The sequence below is a fragment of the Hydractinia symbiolongicarpus genome, chromosome 12, assembly GCF_029227915.1.
Source record: "Hydractinia symbiolongicarpus strain clone_291-10 chromosome 12, HSymV2.1, whole genome shotgun sequence".
Lineage (NCBI taxonomy): Eukaryota > Metazoa > Cnidaria > Hydrozoa > Anthoathecata > Hydractiniidae > Hydractinia > Hydractinia symbiolongicarpus.
Window position 1 is genome coordinate 22391355 of NC_079886.1, and position 23437 is coordinate 22414791.

The 23437-nt window shown below is 31.8% G+C and overlaps 3 protein-coding genes and 1 non-coding gene across 4 annotated transcripts; 1 reads left to right on the forward strand and 3 right to left on the reverse strand.

The window, feature by feature from the left end:
- Positions 1-9: 9 nt before the first annotated feature.
- LOC130622767 (methionine synthase reductase-like) lies at positions 10-21693 on the forward strand. Its single transcript, XM_057438276.1, has 18 exons — positions 10-221; positions 299-449; positions 573-690; positions 2064-2317; positions 2760-2818; positions 2904-3032; positions 4045-4130; positions 4728-4795; positions 4924-5012; positions 5173-5251; positions 8774-8875; positions 8970-9012; positions 10045-10122; positions 16846-16951; positions 17370-17488; positions 20227-20316; positions 20537-20713; positions 20962-21693. The coding sequence occupies exons 1-18, from the start codon at positions 75-77 to the stop codon at positions 21104-21106; spliced, it is 2040 nt and encodes a 679-aa protein (XP_057294259.1). The 5' UTR covers positions 10-74; the 3' UTR covers positions 21107-21693.
- LOC130622770 (uncharacterized) lies at positions 11448-16240 on the reverse strand. The gene is made up of 5 exons (XM_057438278.1): positions 16015-16240; positions 14148-14309; positions 13447-14007; positions 12389-12550; positions 11448-12246 (listed from the first exon to the last, which is right to left on the reverse strand). The coding sequence occupies exons 2-5, from the start codon at positions 14299-14301 to the stop codon at positions 11648-11650; spliced, it is 1476 nt and encodes a 491-aa protein (XP_057294261.1). The 5' UTR covers positions 14302-14309; positions 16015-16240; the 3' UTR covers positions 11448-11647.
- Trnar-acg (transfer RNA arginine (anticodon ACG)) lies at positions 20363-20435 on the reverse strand. Its single transcript has one exon. It is a non-coding gene; the product is annotated as a tRNA-Arg (tRNA).
- LOC130621392 (E3 ubiquitin-protein ligase RNF181-like) lies at positions 21158-22315 on the reverse strand. The gene is made up of 2 exons (XM_057436677.1): positions 22187-22315; positions 21158-21982 (listed from the first exon to the last, which is right to left on the reverse strand). Exons 1-2 carry the CDS (start codon positions 22313-22315, stop codon positions 21398-21400), a joined length of 714 nt encoding a protein of 237 aa, XP_057292660.1. The 3' UTR covers positions 21158-21397.
- Positions 22316-23437: the final 1122 nt, after the last annotated feature.

The window sequence follows — 23437 nt, forward strand, 5'->3', positions numbered from 1 at the left end:
TATTTATTTTATTACTATTGTAGATATTTGCTGTAATGCTATAACAAAAATTAATTATATTAAAGAAACTTCTCATGCCTGCTTGCAGCAAAAAAAAATTCTTAATTTTATATGGTTCACAAACTGGACAAGCAGAAGCAATCTCTGAAGAGATTTTCGACCAAGCACACAAACAAGGTTTTAATCCATCACGATTTTGCTTAAGTCAAGTTGAAAAAAAGGTTATTAACTTGTATATTATAACTTTTCTACCTTTTATGAAAATAGAAACTCGGAATTTAAACAATATTTATTTTAGTTCTCTATTGAAAAGACGAGTTGCGTTGTGTTTGTATGTTCAACAACTGGTGAAGGTGAACCTCCCGATACAGCTCTAAAATTTTTCCGAAGAATTAAAAAGAAAACTTTATCATCAAGGTTTTTGTCAAATTTGACCTATGCCTTTTTAGGTATGTATCTTAAAATCCTGAATATTTTGGTATGCATTTCAAAGTCACCCAAGAAGATATTATGATGCCTTTAATGTAAGTAAAAATTATTATATACCTATTGCATAATGATTTTCTCTTTAGCCCTTGGAGACAGCAACTACACAAATTTCTGTGCTTGTGGCAAAGGTATTGATCAGCGCTTGAAAGATTTAGGAGCCTCGCATTTTTATGACACTGGTTATGCTGATGATGCAGTGGGGTATTTATTTTTCTTTTAGTTGTTTCATTAGAAAATGTTTTCTGGGTATATATTTCTCTGTTGTTGTTTTTAATTGGGTGGACTGTAAATAATGAGGGTTCTTTTCTTAAGTTGTCATCACATTAAAATGTGTCATGATAACATTATAGGTCTATTAACTCTGTTACCTTATTGAGCACTCTTCAATGAATTAATTTTCTTAATGTGTTTCTCTCTTCTTTAAAGAAAAGTGCTCAATACTTTATGCGGATTAATTATAATCTTTAAAATTATATTTTGAGTAAAATAAAAAACTGCACACGTTCCTCAAAACTTAAAATTTCTTGCACGTTTGCAATCATCAGTTGAGTTCATATTCTTAAAGATTACAATGCAATAATCTTAAAATAATATTATAATGACTTTGTTTATGTTACTAATCCTTCGTTTCAAGATACGTATTTTTTCACATGTCTACATTTAGAAATGAACTCATTCTTTTTGTTTAAAAATTTTTTATCTTTATAAATAGCTATTTCCAGTTTCTCTGACATGCTAAATAGTATACCACTATCAGTCTCTGTTGTAAACTGTTTCACCATAAAAGTCTTAATATACAACCAATATGAACAAACAAGATATCAACAGAAGCTTTCTTCCACAGCAATAGTCACACAAGTCAATACAAACAAGGGCTGTCTTTAACAGCATATAACATTAAGAATCTTGATTGTGATATCAATCACTCAACCAAACTATAACAGCAATAACGGCGATTCTATACTCTATTGTTTATATCACCTATAACGATAGTAACACGACACATACAAATTGCACACACAAATTACATTATATCATTAGTATATTCTACTCAAATGACTACACTAATATCATTTTTTATTCTTACCAACTCATTGTTTTTGTTGCTCTATACTTTTACATCGCTTTGGTTTGTTTATTTACTGATTTTACACTTACTTTTGATACAATTTGTTGCGAAATAAAAAATTACAATGATTAAAATAGTGTTTTACTCTTAGTCTATGTTGCTCTCGAAACAAACCACCTGTTTTTGAAATAAAATTGCTGCAGTGAAAAAAGATTTTAACTAACAAAATGCTGACAGAAAACTATTGATTTTTAAGAATTATTTTTTCAAATACTAAGAATCTAACATGCACCTAGATATTGGCAACTGATGTTGACAATATCAATTGTCTTTAATCTTCAGTGTGTTTTGGTATATTTGTTAAAACCAGGTTTGCTAGTCAGAAAGCATGATATTCGAGATCCTTTTCACCTTGGTTGTACAAAAACATTTTTCAGTTTTTAACTAAGCAAGTGCAGCCAGCACCATTGTTTTGGTTGTTAAATTGGTCAATGTTCTTGTTTAGGCTTGAAGTTGTTGTAGAGCCTTGGATTAAAGGACTATTTCCAGCATTAAAATCTCATTTAAATGGGTCTGTAGCAAAGGTAAAAGCAGATGCAGCAGATGAACAAAAATTGTCCTTGGAAAATACTAACAATAATCGGAATAATAAATTGACCAACGTTTCTGTTATGGTTGATGAAAAAAAAGAAACGCATGAAGTAAATTGTAACACAGAAGCTTCACTTAGATATTCAATTTCACCCTTATGCTCCTCAGGTATGTTCTTGTTTTTGATTGGTTTACCTGAACAGAATACAATTTTTATCATACAAGTTCATTTTATTTATAAATGTTTTACAGATAGAAAAAAACATTCTATGGTAACGCTCACATGCCAATAATTAATAACTGTCCCAGCAATATATTAAATTTAAAAAAGTTTTAGAAAGAAGTTTTGCATCATTGTGTTAAATTTTTATATATAAAATTTTTTGTGATTTAAATGAAGACTTAAAAGATGCCAATTTATTAACACCCTTCCCCCACCCCCTTTTCTATTAATAATAATTAATAATCCCCCACCCCCAAATCATTTCTGACAAGTAAGCTCCAGGGGCTAATCGAGTATTTAAAATTGGGTCAGAATTCCTGAAAATTATTAGCTTAGTTAATTTTTTGTTTTGTAATATTTCATTTGAAAATATTTCTTTTTAAATAGCCTTAAAAATACCTTCATCACCAGATGCGTTTTTAAAGATTGTGCAAAATGATTCAAAAGTAAGTTAGTTAAAGTGTCCTCGTAACACTTTAAATTACGTTTTGCTTTTAAAATATAAAATCAGTTTATGTTATTTACATAAAGGGAGATAGAAGTTTCAATGTGCATCCAAGTTCTGCAAGTGTTGTCAAGGAAGTTACTATAAATAATGCAAGATACTTAACATCAGATGATTTGGTTAAAACAACCATGGAGATTGAACTGGATATTGCGGTATATTTTAATTTGTCAATTAATTCATAATTCAGGGAATTCCACTAAGGATAACCTGGGCCCAGATTATTTTTTCACTGGGGCTATCTTTTCTCCCTAACAATTGTAGAACCAGGGGTATTTTATTTCCTTTTGCCGTCAAAGCCATTTTTCGCACATGTTTTTAACAAATAAAGATGTGAAATGTTTCTTTTTCTAAAAGACTTGTACTGCAAAAATATCACAATTTAAGAAAAAAAATGAGAATGTGCAGAAGATTTATTTATAGTAGCATGCATTTACATTGTATTAAAAAATAAAACAGCTCCTTTAAGAGCTTTTGGCAAGAAGTAAATTGTAAATGCTGAAACACTCTTTGCATACGATTATTAGCATAACACTTTTCTCTTTCAAGAAAGAAAAAAAAGATTTGAAATAATTCTTATGCAAGCTTTTTTTATACAGTTAAGAATTATTATACTTTCTATAAATACATGTAAACAAAAATAATATTAGAATATACTCAAGAATAATATTGAAAGTTGTAAAAACCACAAGAAGACACAAACCAAGTCATCATGTTTGAATTGTTAATTAGAGAAAAAAAAAGATAAATGTTCTATAATAGCTTTGCATGTTAACATCGCAATTTTTCAAAAGCGATGTGTATTTTTTGCATGTTAAATAGTTTGTACCCCTGGGTAGCGTTTGCTGGTGTGGACGCAATTCTCCTTAATTCTAAGCCATCTATATAAAAAAATTTATGTGTCGTGCCGCATTTCATTATTTATATTGACGTGAATAAAATTTCTTTCTCTGTAATAAAATATTTGACATGCTTTGATAATATAAAATGTTTTCAGAAAATGAAAATGAAAAAAGGAAACTTGAAAATTTTCCCATCCACTCTGCATTTCTGTAAACAACTGTAAAATGACAATGAACAAGTAAAAATAGCTTCCCTGTTACATTAGATGTGTAACATTTTTATCTGTTTTGAGTTGACTATAACCGTCAATTAAAAAATATTTAGAACACACTATTTACTTATCAACCTGGAGATTCTTTCGGAATTTTATGTGAAAATAAAAAGGAGCATGTAGATTATTTACTACAAAGGTATGAAAACATTCTGTACATCACTTAACCTATATGTAGATTACTTCACCTATTGTGTTATATGTGGCATATGTCTTTAATTTTCTTCAAGGCCCACATAGAGAAGTTCTGTGTATAATGCGAGTTTCCTGTCTCCCAATGGGAGAATGTTTAGAAGAACATAAAGCAATTTAAATTTCATTTATCTTGTTGTGATCTTAGACATAATGTGTCTAAAAATGTTATTGTACATACTTATCAGATACATTAGTGCCTGTTATTTAGACGCAGTGTATTACCAGAAAAAAACCCAAAGCATTACAAGTGTTTCGTTTTTTTGTTAATTACTCCTTTATGAGTGTTTGTTAGAAAAAACCCTTACAAGAAAAAATAAATAATAACATTGACCTTTTCGAATTTTTATAAAGACAGAAAAAGCAGTGTATGATGATTCATGCTCAATGATGTTAGTTTTGGAGAACAGTTGGCATGCATTTGAAAATATCTTTAAAGATTCCCTTAATAAAACAAAGAGATTTATTGTTTTAGATAACAGTATTTAGATAACTTTGTCCTGCATGCTATTGGTATTATAACTTTAGTATTTTATATTTTTAGATTACAAAGTGAAGATACTTCAGATAATATTATATCATTTGAAATATTACATGATACAAAGAAAAAAGGTTTTTAAATATTTTGTAAAATTCCAGTTAAATTTTCTAATCTATTTCCCACAAAATCCTTTTTATAATATAAAAATACTAAAAAATAAGAGACGTGGAAAATATAATTTTTTAACTAAACATTTTAGCACCTAAAATTCCTAGTCACCTACACTATCCAAGTACACTGAGAGAAGTTCTGACAAAGGATGTTGATTTCTGTGCTGTGCCTAGAAAGGTTTGAAGTTTCATATTACAATTTCGACGGTACTGCTGCTTGCGTAGGTTTAAAACTGCTGGTTGCATTGGCTTAATACTGTCAGTTAAATCAAGAAGAATGAAACAGACGTATTTTTTTGCGGTGAAGGTGTTGTATTTTAACTGAACGTTATTTTTAGGCTTTTCTTCGCATGCTTGTTGATTACACTGAGGATGAATCCGAGAGAAGAAGATTACAGGAATTATGCAGCACACAAGGTGAGATATTATAGTTATTTTTATTTTAAAAAACACAATGGTTGTGGCTGTTGTTTTCAAAACAAGATTAAATACATAATAAAAACTCAAATAAAAAAATCTATTTGTAATAGTATTACAAAATAGTTGTGTACATGTCAAAGACACTAATTATTAAAATTACTAGACAGACTTCTTGGGTTCCTCAACCAACTATCCAAAAAATTCAGTAAATTCTTCAGGTTTCTGGAAAAATGTTACTGATGACAACTGATTTTCGTATTTCTAATGGAGATTTGGCAACCTAAAGCTGTTAGGAAAATGTTAAAATCTAGTCTTCCTTATAGAATATGTTTCTTAATTCTTAACTTGAAATTCAGGCCCAATATTCTTATAAAGGGTTTAGGTGCACACCATTCTTAGTTTATTTAAGGCTACCCAAGCGCACCATTCTCCGTGTTTGGCTTTTTGTTAGCAACCTTAAACAATTTTTTGCTTTTTTTCACCCAAATAACATGAATACATTAATTTTAAAATAATGTATGATGTTCAAAAAAATGGCAAGAGCAAGACATCGTTATGTCTTTATCACTAAGCCTCTTTATTGGGCTAACAATAATTACAATCACTTCAAGTGCGATTGCTACTCTTATATATACAAAAAAAAAAAACACTTGTCAGGATAACTGCCTCTATATTTATTTTGGTTTTAATGTATCAATATAAACTTTTTGATTAAAAATATGGGTTGTAAGAATATCAAGTTTTCAGGTTAAAAACAATAGGTCTATGTCTAATTTTTAATTTTGATATTTCAATAAAAAACAGTGTAAAGCATTAAATTTTTGAAATTATAAATTCATGTCTAATTTTTTATTGTCCTAGAGGTTTATTTAGTAACTGGTTAAAGTCATTAAATAGGCTTTTAAACCTAACATGATTTTGGGTCACAGACTAAGCATACACTACTTTGGTTTTTCCAAGTGTTAATTAAACATCAAAATTGTGTGTCACCATTGTGAATGTATTTATTTGCACCTTCTTAAATTGAGATGGTTTACCCAGCTCCTGCATCTTGTTAACTTTTAAAATTAACTGCTGTGTTTATCCTTTTTTCAAGGTTTTTTTATAAAAACTTTAAGATACAAAATTACTTTACAGTGATTTTTCCTCAAATGATAATTTTTTTATTTTTCTCCTCAAGTAATTATTTTTTAAATAGGTTTTTTCAAACTAAAATTTTTTATGAAAGTTTGATTTTTTGTTTTTGGGATATGGAGGAGGGGGGAGAACCTGTGGAGGGTGAGGAACAATTTTCAAATATGACTACAAAGAGGGGTTTTCTTTTCAACCCTTACGTTTTTAGGTTTGCTCCTTATGGTGGGAGAATAGTTTATAAGCAATGTGGATAAAAACAATATCTCAAATCATCTTATATCATATTGATGCCAAATAAAACTTAAACCAATGGAAAAGTACTTTAAAAAATATTCATTATCCGTAATATATTCTACAGCACTTACCTACAATATATGGTAACCCCTTTTTTGAAATTCCAATTACAAACATTAATTAGGAAGTAGAATAAAACAGGGAAAACATAATATTTCTCCTAAAATATTGCTATTGTGTTCACACTTATGGTGTTCAAATTTTTGTTCTCGTGTTTCTTGTTTTAAGTTAAGAAATTTCAACTTTAAATAAATTATACAATAATCCATTATTCAGAAGTATGGCACTTTTTACATTCCAATGTGAGCTTTTTAGCATATTTTTACATCTCAAAGGAAAAAATCTTTAAAATGCTTTTTTTCATGAAGTAATTTTTTCTTGTAATGGCTTGGAAGTTTTTTTTGATAACTCCCCTCCATTTTGTCAAAACATGACCCAATAAATGCTGTAGTGTCACTGACACCTGTACCTAAAAATTTTTACTTTTTTATGCTAAAAATGAGTCTTTAGCTAGATATCACGGCAAATACATCAAAAAAGAGAAAAACAAACTTGGTGATGGAGATCAGAATAAAAGCAATTTGTATTTTTAGTTCAGACTTTTTTCTTTTTTTATTTTTTAAATCAAGTTCATCATTCTATAGGATATTTATTTACATACAAGACATAGTTTCAAAAAAATAATTTTGTTGTTATTTGAAGATATTAAAGATATATTAAGTGTGTCAAAATCGTATCTTTAAATCAAGTGTTCTATTAAAACAAACTTTTTTTTGCACTAGCTAGATAGCTTTTTTCTAAATTTTGCACAGTAAAATACCAAATTATTGCTTATAAAGCTAGCTGAAGCAACAACAATGAAAACAACAATAAAAATCTTTTTAGAGCTATTAATTACCTTTATAGGCTATTTAGTATAGCATTTTTAACATTACAGCTTTTCGTGTTGTCTCCCTTCCTTATCAAAACAAACCTTCAATTGTATTGTTATTTATTATATTTTACTGCAAAAAAAAAGGAATACTGAAAGATAATTTATCTATTTTATTTCTCAACAGGTTGTCTATATTCTTGCAATAAAGCGGGTATAATTTCTTGCACCTTGACCTTCTGAGTTGTCTGGTTTCAAAACGTTATTTAGAATCTGAAAGAATAGAAAGTATCATCAATGACGGAAATCTTACTTCAGTCATTTTGTAGCCCCCTTTTTTTCCCACAATGTAATAAATTTTTCTCACAATATATTATATGCTATCACTTCAGTAGAATATTTAGAATTCATGGATTTTGGAGAAAATATTTCAAATTTCACCTTTTTTAAATTGATTATTATTATGCAGATAAAGTATTAAATTGATATCAGTGTTAAGAAAAGTGATGAAGTTTTTACCTTCTGAAATAAATATAGCAATACAGTAAATTAAAAAAAGATAAGAAAAACAATTAGAAAGTTGTATGATGCTTTCTTGTAGCCAAAACTCATGCATGAGGCCTTAGCACACAAGTTGCAAGCAAATATGTGCATGACATCACATCAACAAAAAGAAAACATTGTTGGTTGTGTCAAAGAGCATATCACACACAATAGCAGATTTTCTTTTGATAATTTCGAGGTTTTAGCCACAGGGGACAAACGAAGATCACTGGAGGTCAAAGAAAGCTTATTTATAATGCACAATAATCCGCAATTGAATAATAACATCAGATCTATTTATTTGATAAACCATAATGGTTTATTTTTTTTCTAACATTGGTACTCTTTTATTATTTCTTAATATAAAGTATGTTTATATACTGAAACATTACGTTTACCTGAAAATGAGCATTGTTTTGCTCAAAATGTTGTACAATATAAATACAAAGTCGAGTTGTGAGTGTCCAACATGGCTGGCTGATTCATTTGAATATGTCCTTATCAGATTTCAAATTATTCTTAAGTTTTGAGTTTGATAAAGCCGGAAGCCCTGTGACATTTTTCCAATCCTGATGTGTTAAGAAATTCTTGATTTTGCTTAGATATTTAATTTAGATTTTTCTTTAAAACTTTATTCACAGATGCTGTAAAAGAAGGACTTCTGTTTCATTTTATAGGTAGCAAGGACTATAGTTTGTTTATTCGTGAACAGCTCATTGGATTGGTTGAATTATTGAAAACCTTTAAAAGCTGCCATCCACCGATAGAAAGAGTGTTAGGTTCGCTGTTGTTATTGTTATTATTGTTTACTGTATTTACTTTTTTAAGGTCTTTACACTGTTTTAAAATTCTTTAATATTTTACTTCTGTTAGAATTGCTTTCTGGTTTGCTTCCAAGAGAGTATTCAGTGGCTTGGTGAGTACTCAAAAGTTTTAAATTGTGTCTGACATTTGTGTGTATTATAAACGTTTAAATATTTTCTTTGTCATTCGTTCTTCCCTTAAAATGCCAATGTGACGATCACTGCACATCATGATAACGCTACCAGAAAAAGTTGTGAAATTTACTTTTAAAAATAAGTTGCCACTCTGACACATCATGAGAACACTGCCGGAAAAGTTGTGAAATTTATTTTTGAAAAATAATTGGCCACCTGGATTCATCATGACAATACTACCAGAAAAGTTGTGAAATTTACATTTTAAAAATAAGTGATCACCCAAATACATTATGACTACACTATTAGAAAAGTCATGAAATCTTAATTTTGCAAAATAAGTGGCCACCCTACTGCCTCAATACACAAGTTTAGGAAACGAACAGAAACTCCTTACACATTCTTATATTATCATGTCCTAAACAAGCAAGTTTAATCTAGGCCACGTTTTGACAGCTACAGGTGTCATCAGAAAGTGAATATTTAGAAAAAGAGCTCTTAATTAAATTTAAAGAAGAGGAATTTTTAATCAATCTATTGTTTCAATCCAAGTCCGTAAAATAATTATTTACTTTAAGTGCTGTGATCTGATTGGTTAATTAATTACTTAACAAGAATATCTTCTAATTATCTCCTTAACTAATATATAGTCCAAAATGATTTCAATCATTGCCCGTCGATGACAGCTTTAGCTGTCGAAACGTAGCCTAAAATAAACTCGCTTGCTCATGACGTGATAATATTTAAATTATTTAATAACAATTACTGAACAGATGGATAGCGATATTATTTTTAAAGTTGCATAAAAGTTGTTTGACATTTCAAGAACTTTTATCAAATACAAAAGCTATATTTTTAAATTTCTTTCTAAAGGCTTCCAAAGCCATGTTTTACCAAAAGTTGTATCTTGAAGATGTTACAAGTGAATGTGTGTTCTATTGTAAATTTCAATGTGTTTTCACGTGTTCTGTTTTGTTATACAACTGTTCCCTCACATGTTTTATTAACAGCTCGCCACACTTATATCCAAACAGTTTGAAGTTTGTGTTTAACATCATTAAACATCCAGAATTCCAAGGACAGAAAAGGTGCGTACAAGACTGTTTCAATGATTACCTAACATTGCTGTCAAAGTTATCTGTAAAACAAAGTCATGTAGAAAATCTTTGTGATCAAATTTCTGGTAACATTGCATTTTGGCAAGGTTTGCCGGTCAACATGTCTATAGGTTTGGCTCTAAATGTAGATTTTTTTGCTATTACGAGTTTTTTTTCACTAAAGAGGTACACAACTAGGATCAAATAACTTGACCCTAAATAGTAAAAAAGATTTTCTCAGGTAAATAATATCTTTAGCAGACATATTAGTAAAAATAGAAAAGAAGGCGAATCTGGATTGAATACGTTCTTAATAAGTTCTTAACATTTGCCAAAATCTAAGGCTCAACGTTCCTAAAATTTGAAATTCCTAAGTCAAAAGGTGTATAAGAATATGCTTTATAAGAATAACTGGTTGAGGTTGAAGATTATAAACAATAGATCTATTATTTAGAACAAGAATAACGACAAACATAGTTAGAATTTTAGTATTCTTTTTTTAAAAAAAAAAGCGTGCAACAAAAGTGCTGATACATTTAAAAACCCTCTTTGTGTTGTTAACCGGTTGATTTTTATATTTTATGTAAATTTATGCAACTTATTTTTCTAGATTTAAATTTCTAAATTTTTTCAAAGTATGGCTCCTATTTTAGATTGAAATATTGAAGGTTTTCAACATAATCGCTTAAGATGTACTTATTTGAAATGCGTCTTTTCTGACGTTGTCATTATCGGTGTGACTGACTGTGTTATAACTGTTGGTGTTGTTACTGTCGGTTTTGTGAGTGTCTGTGTCGTCACTGTCGGTGTCGTAACTGCCGGTGTCGTCACTGTCAGTGTTGTGACTGCCGTTGTTGTAACGTTCTATCAACTAGATGTTGCACTTTGCAACCTGGGTTTTTTCTATTTCATGTAAATTTTGTGCGGAGGATTTAATGCGATTAGACATTTTTTGTGTAAAATTTTAAGAACATTTTTGTTAATTAGGAATAAAACTTTGCAAACGTATATTTTGACATTTTCAGATTATTTTTTTGGTAAAGGGCAGTGAAGTATTTATTATACTTAAATATTTTTTTCCATTGTCCTTCTGCCTAAGTGAATTTTTCCACTTATCGACTAGTATATAAGAATCCTCTTTATAAGAATATCAGGGTGAAATTTCAGGCTGTAAGCAGTAGGTCTATCGTTCAAAACAACAGGAAATAATTACCAGCCTAGTTAGAGTTTTGGTATTCTTTTAACAAAAATCATGCAACAAAAGTGCTAACACATTCAAAAATCCTGTTTAGAATCCTTCCTTTAAGAACCGTAGCTAACATAACAAGACAACTTTATTTTTTAAAAACATCATTTTTGATTACATGTACGATATAACAACACCTAACCCTCAACAGCAATATCAATTTCCCCTTTTACTTTCAAACTGAACTGAATGCTTTATAGAATTTAACCATTTGCGTTCATGCATATCTTATGTCTTTTCTTTTTCCATGTATTTCTGATCTATTTTGCTTCACAAATAAATGTCCTCTTCCATTTCATTCTGATTTGTGATAAGGCTTGAATTTGATTCCCGTTGTATTTTGTAGCTCTCTTTTTCTTCATTCTTATAACAACAAAATATGATGGGCCAAACCCCTCGCGAGTTATTGTTAACTGACTCGACCATCCCCTGAATTGCCTCGATAACCGATGTGAATGTGACCATGCAAAAAAAATGAATAACAACAATCAAAATTAATTTGACGATGTTTTTTTCTGGAGGAAAGTTTGGCACGAAATCGCCGAAGCCTATTGTTGATATAGACACGAACCAAGTGTAAAGCGAATCAAGAAAGGACCAATCGTTTAATCCGTACAATGCGCATCCGCCTAAAAACATCTCGCTTATGCCCAACAAGAATAACGCGATAAACAGCTTGAAGTGCAGATACGCCACCTGTTTGTTTGTGCAGCAGCATCGTTCTGTGGCCACGATGAGCTTCTTAATGCAGTGATTCAAAAAGGAGCCATATGATACCAAACAAAACATAGTGATTGGGATTCCGATGATACCGTAAATCATGGTAAAGATTTTTGCCCAATATGTCGAGGGTACTGGGGCACCATAGCCTGAATCAAGAAATAAAAAAAGTTACAGCCTTTTAGGTGTAATTCGAGGAAGTTTTCTTGCTTCTTATGCTGCTAACGAAAATTTGTATACATTCGTACTTTTTGAAACATCTGTCAGCGTTAAAGATAATAAACGGCTTACCTATGGTTGTGACCACCGTCCAACAAAAGAATCCGGACCTCTCATAAGTAATGTGTTCGATTTCTGCGAAGATTAAAGTCCCGACAACGAACGTAACAGCCAGCAAATAGCTGCGGTGAACTATGACCAAGAACAACTGTGCTGTTTTGTCCATTTCTGCGTCTATGAGGAAATCAGATCACAATACAATCTTAATCGTTTTTTTATATATCAATTTTTATTATAAAATCTGATGCGTTCCACACGAAATATGTATAAGCGGGCAATTTTTTTTATATATAAATCGGCACGGTGTACTGTAAGAAATATTTTATCGCATGTGTTGAGCCATGCTTTGTGTCACCATTAAATGTATGGCGTAAACGAAATGTTTGTTTCCTCCAACACAATCTCTCAGTGTAATCCTTTCTTCATGTTTGTATCAGAGTTGTTAAACGGCGTTCAACTGCACGACACGCAATGTATAAAACCCTGGGTACGCACGAATTAATACAACTTTATGAATAAAACTGAATTTATAAGAACAGTAAAAAAGAGAAAAAGCAGGAACAATAGAAAGTCTGAATTTTTTTGATATTTTTTTCCTGAAAAAAGCATCAAAATATCGCAAATATCACTTGAGGAAAAAAATTGTTACAAATTTATTGTCGCGATCTTGCAAATTTTTTTATGTATTTATGTTTTTGGTCTCGAAACTGGTGCTGTAAAACAAAACAACAATACTTCAGGTGGCAGTAACCCTTTTTTTTTAAATTAAATTTTTTTTTCTTATAAATAGTTATTAAAGAATATTTTTAGACTATATATACATATTTTTTCTGTTATCTCACACTTGTCACGATTTTATAACTATTATCTTCGACCAAATATATTTAACTTTAATAATTCATCTTTAAATTAAAATGTCATGAATAGTAAATTAATTCTGCCGAATACAGCTTTAGCCCCACCCGCTTGTTAAATTACATAGAAAAAAATGACGTAATTTTAAAGAGAAATGTTTGTAACAACAAAGATGACGCATAATGTAAAAATAAACCCCGGAGAGCTCTACTTACTGTGATTTGTGACGAGGCTTGAATTGGAATCCCGTTTTATTTTGTACTCCTCATTCTTATAACAACAAAATATGATGGACCAAACTCCTCGCGAGTTGTTGTTAACTGACTCGACCATCCCTTGAATTGCCTCGATAACCGATGCAAATGTGACTATGCAAAAAAAATGAAAAACGACGACCACGAATAATTTGACGATGTTTTTTTCTGGAGGAAAGTTTGGCACGAAATCACCGAAGCCTATTGTTGATATGGACACGAACCAAGTGTAAACCGAATAAAAAAACGACCAGTCATTCAGTTCGTACAATACGTATCCACCCAAAAACACCTCGCTTATGCCCAACAAGAATAACGCGATAAACAGCTTAAAGTGCAGATACGCCACCTGTTTGTTTGTGCAGCAGTATCGTTCTGTGGCCACGATGAGCTTCTTAATGCAGTGATTCAAAAAGGAGCCATATGATACCAAACAAAACATAGTGATTGAGATTCCAATAATACCGTAAATCATAGTGAAGATTTTTCCCCAATTTGTTATGGGTACTATTTTACCATACCCTAAAATAAGAAATAAAAAAAGTTACAACCTTTTAGGTATATTTTGAGGAAGATTTTTTGTTTCTTATGCTGCTAACGAAATTTGTATACATTCGTACTTTTTGAAACATCTGTCAGCGTTAAAGATAATAACGGCTTACCTATGGTAGTGACCACCGTCCAACAAAAGAATCCGGACCTCTCATAACTAATGTGTTCGATTTTTGCAAAGATTAGGCTGCCGACAACGAACGTAACAGCCAGCAAAATGGTGCGGTGAATTATGACCAACAACAACTGTACTGTTTTGTACATTTCCTCGTCTATAAGGAAATCAGATCACAATACAATCTTGATTGTTAATGTTGTTGTTTTTATATATCTTTTTTTTATATAAAATCTGACGCGTTTCACACGAACTATGTATGAGCGGGCAAATTTCTTTATATATAAATCGGCACGCTGTACTGTAAGAAATTTTTTATCGCATCTGTTGAGCCTTGTGTCGCCATTAAATGTATGGCGTAAACGAAATGTTTGTTTCCTCCACCACAATGTCTCAGTGTAATCCTTTCTTCATGTTTGTATCAGAGTTGTTAAACGGCGTTCAACTGCACGACACCCTGGGTACGCACGAATTAATACAAATTTATGAATAAAACTGAATTTATAAGAACAGTAAAAAAGAGAAAAAGCAGGAACAATAGAAAGTCTGAATTTTTTTGATATTTTTTTCCTGGACAAGAGCATCGAAACATCGCAAATATCACTTGAGGAAAAAAATTGTTACAAATTTATTGTCGCGATTTTGCAATTTTTTTTATGTATTTATGTTTTTGGTCTCGAAACTGGTGCTGTAAAACAAAACAACAATACTTCAGGTGGCAGTAACCCTTTTTTTAAAATTAAAATTTTTTTTCTTATAAGTACTTATTAAAGAATATTTTTAGACTATATATCCATATTTTTTCTGTTATCTCACACTTGTCACGATTTTATAACTATTATCTTCGACCAAATATATTTAACTTTAATAATTCATCTTTAAGTTAAAATGTCGTGAATAATGAATTACTTCTGCCGAATACAGCTTTAGCCCCACCTGCTTGTAAAATCCCATAGAAAGAAATGACGTAATTATTAAAGAGAAACGTTAATAACAACAAAGATGGCGCATAAAGTAAAACCCCGAGAGCTTTAACTTCTGATAGCATTTTCGCTTCTCTTTAAAATGTTAATACGAGCTTTGTAAATCATACAGCGTTAAAACGATGTGCGGATTTTTTTTGTTTTCAAATATTTTTTTTTCGACAGCAGCTAGATGCAGCATCATATGGTAATGAGCTTTCTTTCAAAACAAACGAAAGGCTATTGTAAGAAAAATATAAAAAAAACAGAATTCTATAAAAATCATGCGGTTGTAAAAAGTTGGAGCTCGTGAAAGCTTCCTATTTTCTTCTTTATAGCATATTTATAAATGAGTACAACTGCTGGCATAGCAAATTAAAAAATATAGCATAGATAGCACACTGACTGAAAAATCCATCTGTTTGAACGTCCAAAAAAGGTTACATTAAAATATGATGATAAAATAAGAATAATTTAATAATAAAAATAAGAATAAGACTGATTTTCATGGTCCTTATAAAAAAAACTGTATTAGATATAAATTATTATTTACAACTTAAAAAATCTAAACCTTCTTTCTGAAATATTATTTTCATAATTTCAACGACATTTTTCACCCTTTTACCCTGAATTCAACGTTTCGACCACGCCCTTCATGTTTTTTAATCATTATTTGCGTGAACCTACAGTATATCACTTTATGTTGTGTTTTTTATTCCATAATGTTATCAATTTTTTGTTTGTTTATCGATCTTATTTTTTTATTTTCATCAATTATGTTACTTCTTATTCTTATTTATGGCACCTTTTCTCTATTCTTTATTTTTCGTTTTTCTCATTTTTATTATCATTTTTGTTTTAAATACATTAACAGAGGCAAACAACAAAAACTCTCCCTACCTTTATTCGCTTCAATCAAATTTCGAATGATCCTAAACTTCACGCATTCATGTATTTACGTTAAAAATATATTTATAATGAAAATTGATTTATTATCGTAGCTGTGATCAATACACGCTTCGAGCGAGTATAAAATATTTATAGTTTTTGTTCTACGAATTTTGCATAAATAGAATATATATTTGCTTCATTCTTCTTCTCAACATCGTGGTGTTTCTTCGAACTGTTAGGTAGTAATTTGTTAACAAGAAAAGAAAATTTTACAGGGGAGGTGTGTAATTCAAAACAGAAAGTTCTTGTTTTTATAGTTTCAATGTTTTGTAATCAATCAAATTTTATTCTATCGATATTTTGTTTACAATAGATAAATATTATGTAACCTGTATTGTATTTGTCGTCATCACTAAAAAAGTTATCAACAGTAAGGTTGCTATATATTAGCTAGCTTATGGTCAGGTTATACATTATATATAATGTTTTTTCTTTCTGAAGAAACCGTAAAAATTAGTCTAAAAATTCATTTTAAAATTCTGTGTCCGTGGATCCTATACTGGTTTGTTGCCACTGTCCAATTTTTTTTGTTTTGTTTAAGTGAGCACACAAAGTGTTTATGTTTTACGATTTTTTTTACAACTAGCTAATAAATACGTGCCCTATTAGAAGGTCTGGCAAATAGGCTACACAATGAGCTGTTTCAGTCAGATTGATAAACAAGATAAATTTGTTTGCACCGAATGAAATTTTAACAATTTGTTTTTTGCTAAAGGTTAAACTCATTAAACAATTTGTGAATAAACCATAGATGTATGTACTTAGTACTTTGTATTCCAGGTATGGACTGTGTACGAGTTGGTTGCAGAAGAAATGCGAAGTATTTACCACAACTACTTCTGCTATGGATGAAAAATTAAAGCAATTAACGCTGAGTAAACCAAAGGTAGAAATTATCCCTAATCTTTGTGAAAAAAGAGGAAAGAAGTCATTTTACCATACCCGTTTTATTTGCCAAAACAATTTCTCCTTTCTCTAAAGTGGAAAATGTACGAATTTAAATCTTCGTTTCAATTTATTTTTTCGACATTTTGCTAGCAATTAAAAGTTATAAGGCAAATTTAGTCTGTGATTGTGAAATTCCATACCCAACTACCTTTCCGTAACACAATAAGTACATTTGACATACAGTATCGTGTTTGTAACATTCTCCGACCAGGAAATGTGATTTGATTACAGTTATTATTCATTTACGAAACAGAAATCTAAAATAACGGTTTCCCGTGCCAGAGTTAAAACCAGTAAAGTTTAATGATCAAAACCTGCGCGAAATCGTTCAACAATGTTGTTTTACTGCATTCTAGATAAGCATGTACATGCGATGTCCAAACAATTTCCGCTTTCCTCAAGATGCCAGCCGTCCATTAATAATGATTGGTCCGGGAACTGGTATTGCACCCTACCTTGGTTTCCTACAACACAGGTGAGATTGTCGGTCGAACTTAGTTTGCTTCTGTCATTAATCACATGACATTCCTAAATCAATAACTTCAATTTGTTTCAAAAGTTTTTCACTTTACGCAGATATATGCTGATGTTAGCATTGTTCGCTATCCTGATCACCTGTTTTTCTATTGTATACAAGTATAAAACGAAGTATTATAAAATTTAATGTAAACAAAAAACGCAAATGTCATGCGGCAGTGCGATTTTTCTTTCCTTAAATGGTTTTAAGTAACTTGATTGATGGTTGGAAATAACTGTTAATGGTTGGAAGTAACAGGTGATTGTTAGCAGTAACCAATGATAGCTGGAAGTAACTCTATTGCTGGTTGAAAGTACCCGATGATGGTTGGGAGTAACTTGATTGAAAAGCAGTCATGCATGCGGTAAAGCAAGATGTTGTGGTGTCACCCAATGTTAACAATTTTGCTCTGGTATTGAGGTAGGGTATGAGGCATCTATTTATGCTGTTGCTGATATGTTTAAAAAAGATGGAATTGAAGGATCATTCCAAATAGATGCTTCGAATACCTTAAACACAATTAATAGCGCAGTTCTCCATAACTCCAAAATATTGTTCCCAGAAATTGCTACATATTTATCATATTTCTATAGCGAACCTGCAAGACTTTTTGTTGTTGGCGGAAAGAAAATAGCATTCAGCAAGGAAATAACAGATCAACGTGACAATGGCCATGTATTCCATCGGGTTGATGTCATTACTTACGTCTACGTCTACAACAGATCTCACAGGCGAAAAGGATTTGATCCAGTCTGCTTATGCAGACGATTTGACCGGGATAGGCACAGTTAAAAAAGGTGATAATGGGATCGAATTCTACTATATGGCGAGTATGTGGGATATTTCGTAAACGAGAATACTGTACTAAGAATTTCGAATCTATTAAAGCCACATGATGATGCCATTGATAACTTAATAAAACATTTTTATGGCGATTATTCATTCAATGCGCAGGAGTGGTTACTGTTTTCTCTACCTCCAAAGTTTGGCGGTCTTAGCATTATAATTCCATCACAAATTGCCATTGAAAGAATATGGATTTGCTCTTAATAAACAGTCCCTTGAGATGCGCTACACGTCAGATATGGAAATCCTCTCCAATGATTACCAGCAGTGTGCGTTTGTGGCGTTGCTTTCGACGCAGAGTATGCCCATTAAAGCGGGTTTTCGCATCGATGTTACTAAAAATAGAACATTACATAATCAATCGATCGAATTCAAAATTAGGATTGCTTCCTATTTAAATTTATCCAATGAGATTTATTGATATCCACGTGATGCAAACAAATCGACAAAAGAAATGAACGTTCAATGAGAAGCGGGAAATTTTTAGTGGGCCTTATTTGAGAGGTGTCTTGAAACATGGCAGGACGAACAAGTATAACTGCCTTTTCTAAACAATTTTAAACATTTTAACGCATTTAAACGCTTTAAAATTTAAAAATAAAAATGCCCTGTCCGAGAAAATTAAAAAATGGCTGAAAACAATTTTTTAAACAAACAAGAATTTAATAGACCTATTTCCATATCTCGTTTTCATGTTATTCTGCATTTTCACATGCATATTTCGCGGAACCAAATCGATATGGTAATAGGTCTATTGCATATTTGATGCAGCAACAACAATCCACTATTTAATGTGAGCAACCGTAAAAGATGAAAATGCATGGCTGATAATAAGTAATTATTTGCAGATGAATGTTGAGCGTCATGTTGCATGTTGCAAGGTGTTTACCGAATTCCAACATACGAGAACGACAGTTGTCAACATCATTTTGTGTACATACTGGTTTATGAAACTAAAGCTTATCTGGTAATCGATGTTTATGACTAGTGGAATTGTATTGGCAAGGTGTTTGAATACACATGTTGAACTATGTAACGAATTAACTGTACAACTTTGTCTGCTTGCTCAGTTTTAATGAAGCTATTTCCATCGCTATTGCATTGCCATGATATTGGAATATGCATGTTGAACTATTGGATGATTTCAACAATGGTATTAAATTATGATTGAAGAACAAGTACGTGTGTTGTACCTTATTCCAAATAGCACTTCATATTCGATAAAAAAGTGCACGAGATGTAATTTTAAAATTAACTACGCATTGCTGTATTCGACATGTAAGCCATATCTCAGAAAAACGCTTTATTAAACTTTCAGAGATGGTTAAGATGCTTCGTTGTTCAGGGTTCAGTAAAGTTCTTCTTATCTAACATGCAAGTGGTTGTATACTATTCCATTTTCAGTATCATATCAGCTTCACTATTTAAGTCCTTAATTTTGCCACTTTTAAAGTACATCCACATATTTTACAACATTTTTACGTTTTACAACAAATTGAGATATATTTCGGGTACAGCCCCCAGGATTATTTTTCAACACAAAGCAAGCCGGCCTTAACCCTGATTGGTGGTCCTTTCCGTCACAAAAAATACTCGAACCTGATTGATTGCATTATACGTCATTATAAGAAGTTGCCCTCCCAACGGAAACGGCATCGATGGCGTTTTGGTCAAATTGCCGGACAAAGAAAAAAAGAAAAAGGAGGAAAATCGACTGGTTTCAATAAGATTTCGGATACGATCCGAAATCTTAAAAACATATGCCATCATCATCGTTTGCGAACAACATCGCACATCTGCCTTAAAAAAGACCGGTTGTGCGGATACTAAAATATTCTTTTTATAATTAGGGATTACATCAAGAATGAAATTAAAGGCCAGTTAGGTGAATCAATACTGTTCTTTGGTTGCCGTTACCGCGAAAAGGATTTTCTGTACAGGTAAAAATGTTGTATTATAAAATAATAAAAAGAAAAAAACATTTTTCGACCTTGCCAGGACTCGAACCTGGAATCCCCTGATTCGTAGTCAGATGCCTTATCCATTGGGCCACAAGGCCATACGTAATTGGGTCCAACGGAAAAGATTTATTTGAAATATTGCTATAGCTCACTCTAGTTGTTTACGTTACCCTAGTTATAATAAAATAATCATTTTCAGGCATGAATTGGACGCGTATTTAAAGTCTGGTGTTCTCTCAAATTTGTTTACATCGTTTTCAAGAGACACAACAGTGGATTTGAACCAAACACATTATGTTCAAGAAAATATGAAAAAGCATAAAGAAATAGTACTACGTCTTGTATTCAAAGAAAAAGGAGCTGTTTACATATGTGGGTATGTAAAATCTAGATACATTTTGGGAGAACACTTAATTTAAAGCCTTTAGATGTTCTTAATTTTGGACATTTTGTCAGGTTACACTTTATAAGAGAAACTTTTGCAAATTTTAGTCTCTTTTCGTGAAATGTCATCTCACAAAATATTCGAAATTTCACATCTTAACAAGATCTCTGGTCCCTATGTGTCAGGACTTATGTTTAATGATAAACTGTTGATGAATGTGCTGACTGTTTATTTTTTAGTGATGCAAAGCATATGGGTCGTGATGTTACTAATACTTTTATTGAACTGATTGAAGAATACAAACAAATATCAAAAATTGATGCAATAAAAGTTTTGGCAGAATTAAGAAATGAAAAACAATTTTTAGAAGATGTTTGGACATAGCATTTCAAAAAACAGCTTTTTATTGTTCTAATAACTATATAAAATAACTTGTTGTTTTTATGTGGAGAATATATTTTATATTAAAAAAAATATATTATCAAGTCACCATTGCATGAGGTCACAATTTTAGAAAATAATCAATCTTTTTACTACCACAACATTACTGTCAGTTATCTCTTCGTTATTATAAAATTATATAAAATGTCTCTTGTTTTCTACTTTAGGGTTTTTTGAAAATTATGATAAAATGCACTTGTAATTATCATCAGGTATTAAACTATGAATTGTGTGTCAAGAAAACATCGAGTTGTGTAACTCCTCCAACATTTCTTCTCTTTCCTTTTCTTTTTCTTTTAAACGTCGTTTTTCTTCGTATTCCATGTCATCTGTTGGATATTCGTGTCTACACATAGGACATGTGTTTGTTTGTCCTAACCATGGTAAAATGCAATCAGCGTGAAAATAATGATTGCACTTTGGAAGCTCTTTAACAAGTTGTTTCCTTGAAAAAGGACCTAAGCAAATAGAGCATTTTTCGAGTTCTTTAGACACGCTACTTAAATTAGAAATAAAATCTTTTGATGCAGGCGGGTTTTTCGCTTTGCTTGGAATGATTCCGTCGATAACTTCGGAGTTGCTTTCAAAAATAACACTATGTAAAAGTCGAGCTAGTTCCAGAAGGTATGTTGGATCAAGGTCGTTGGCAGAATCGTAGGAAGCCATATCGTTAAAAAATTCTTTTCTGCGTTCTCTTTGGTGACTCAGCCGAAAAAAGTTTAGTTTTTTTGGGTCATAGGTTAAAGCAACAAAACAATCAACCAAAGACGATATGATGCGACTTTTGTTATGACTTATATATACACAAATGTTCCATACCTAGAAACCATTATTTAAAGTATCACGCGACAAACGAGGGAAAAACGGAAAAATAAATCTGATCGTAAACTTCAAAATCGAGGAAGCGCCTTTTCATAGCTACTAGCAGTTTCTTTACCCTCAACCTACGATGGCCCCTTTGGTTCACTTCTCGTCCAATTTAAATGCACTTCTCTTTTATAATTCAAACAGTTGTATTTTCACACTTTTCTTCTGTGTATGTAAAAATCTTCTCTTTTGACACTTCTTTTTTGCACAAAATATTTTCAACATTTCTCTACCTGTGGCCCAAAACTTTCTTTTTACAACTCTGGTCTGCAATTTTAGCCCCATAATTTATATTTTTTTCAAATTTTCACAAGAACAGTGAAGGAAATCTTCTTAGTTAAGCTGGTATAGCTTAATTTGGAGATCTCCTAAATAAGCTGTATTATACAGCTTAATTAGGTGTAATACATCTAAATTAGGAGGTAGAAAACGTTTTTTCCCGCTTTCTTGAAAAATGTAAATTTTAGCAGAATTGTTCTGACCCAACTGCGGACACCGGACCAACTTTGGACGCGGGACTGACCCGTCTTTAGACGGGATGGCGCCGTAGATTAGTGGTTATAGCTCTCGTACTCTGTGCGGGAGACCGGGGTTCGATTCCTCTTGACGGCGATTCAACATGGGCGAGTGAATGTTACCATAGCCCCGAGTTAACCCAAGCAATGTGAGGGAAATTGGGAAGATGGCACACTGTGTGGGCCGTTGGATGTTGCCGGGAGTTGTCTAGTAGAGCGCAGGCTCTAATTGGGTCTGCGTAGCTCAAAATGAGCATTAAATACTCTAGGACTCTCCATCTACGCCATGGCCCCTCCTGGAAATAATAGACAGGGTATATCCCTCGATATTTGTGAGGCTAGCCATGTAAAATATGCACATCTATCTATCTATCTATCTATGGCCTGTCAAAAAACAGGTTGCTGTGTTCGCAGTTGCGATGGCCCATCTATTGACGGGCCTGGCCCAACTTTGAACAAATGTATGCATATTCTTCTTGAGTTGGTCCAGGCCCAACTATTGACAAAGGAATCTCCTGCTTTTAAAAACTGTGTCATTGGATGGGACAAACTCAACTGTACATAAAGGACTCTTTCAATTTGAGAAAATGTGTCATAAGATGGGACAGTCCTAACTGTTGAGAAACATTTCCCATGCTTTTAAAAGACTGTCATAAGATGGGACAGGCCCAACTATTGACAAAGGACTTGTGCTTTCAAAAATTGTACTAAAAAAAGGAATAGGCCTAACTTGACACTTTTTAGAAACAGCCACAACATAGGCCAGTCTAAAGACTCCCAGTCAATAAAGTTAAACCTTGTAACATGAGCAACTCACTGTTACGAATTCAAAAAAATTGTAGACAGGCCTAGTGCAACTATGGACAAATGCAGTGGCTATAGGAGAGGAATA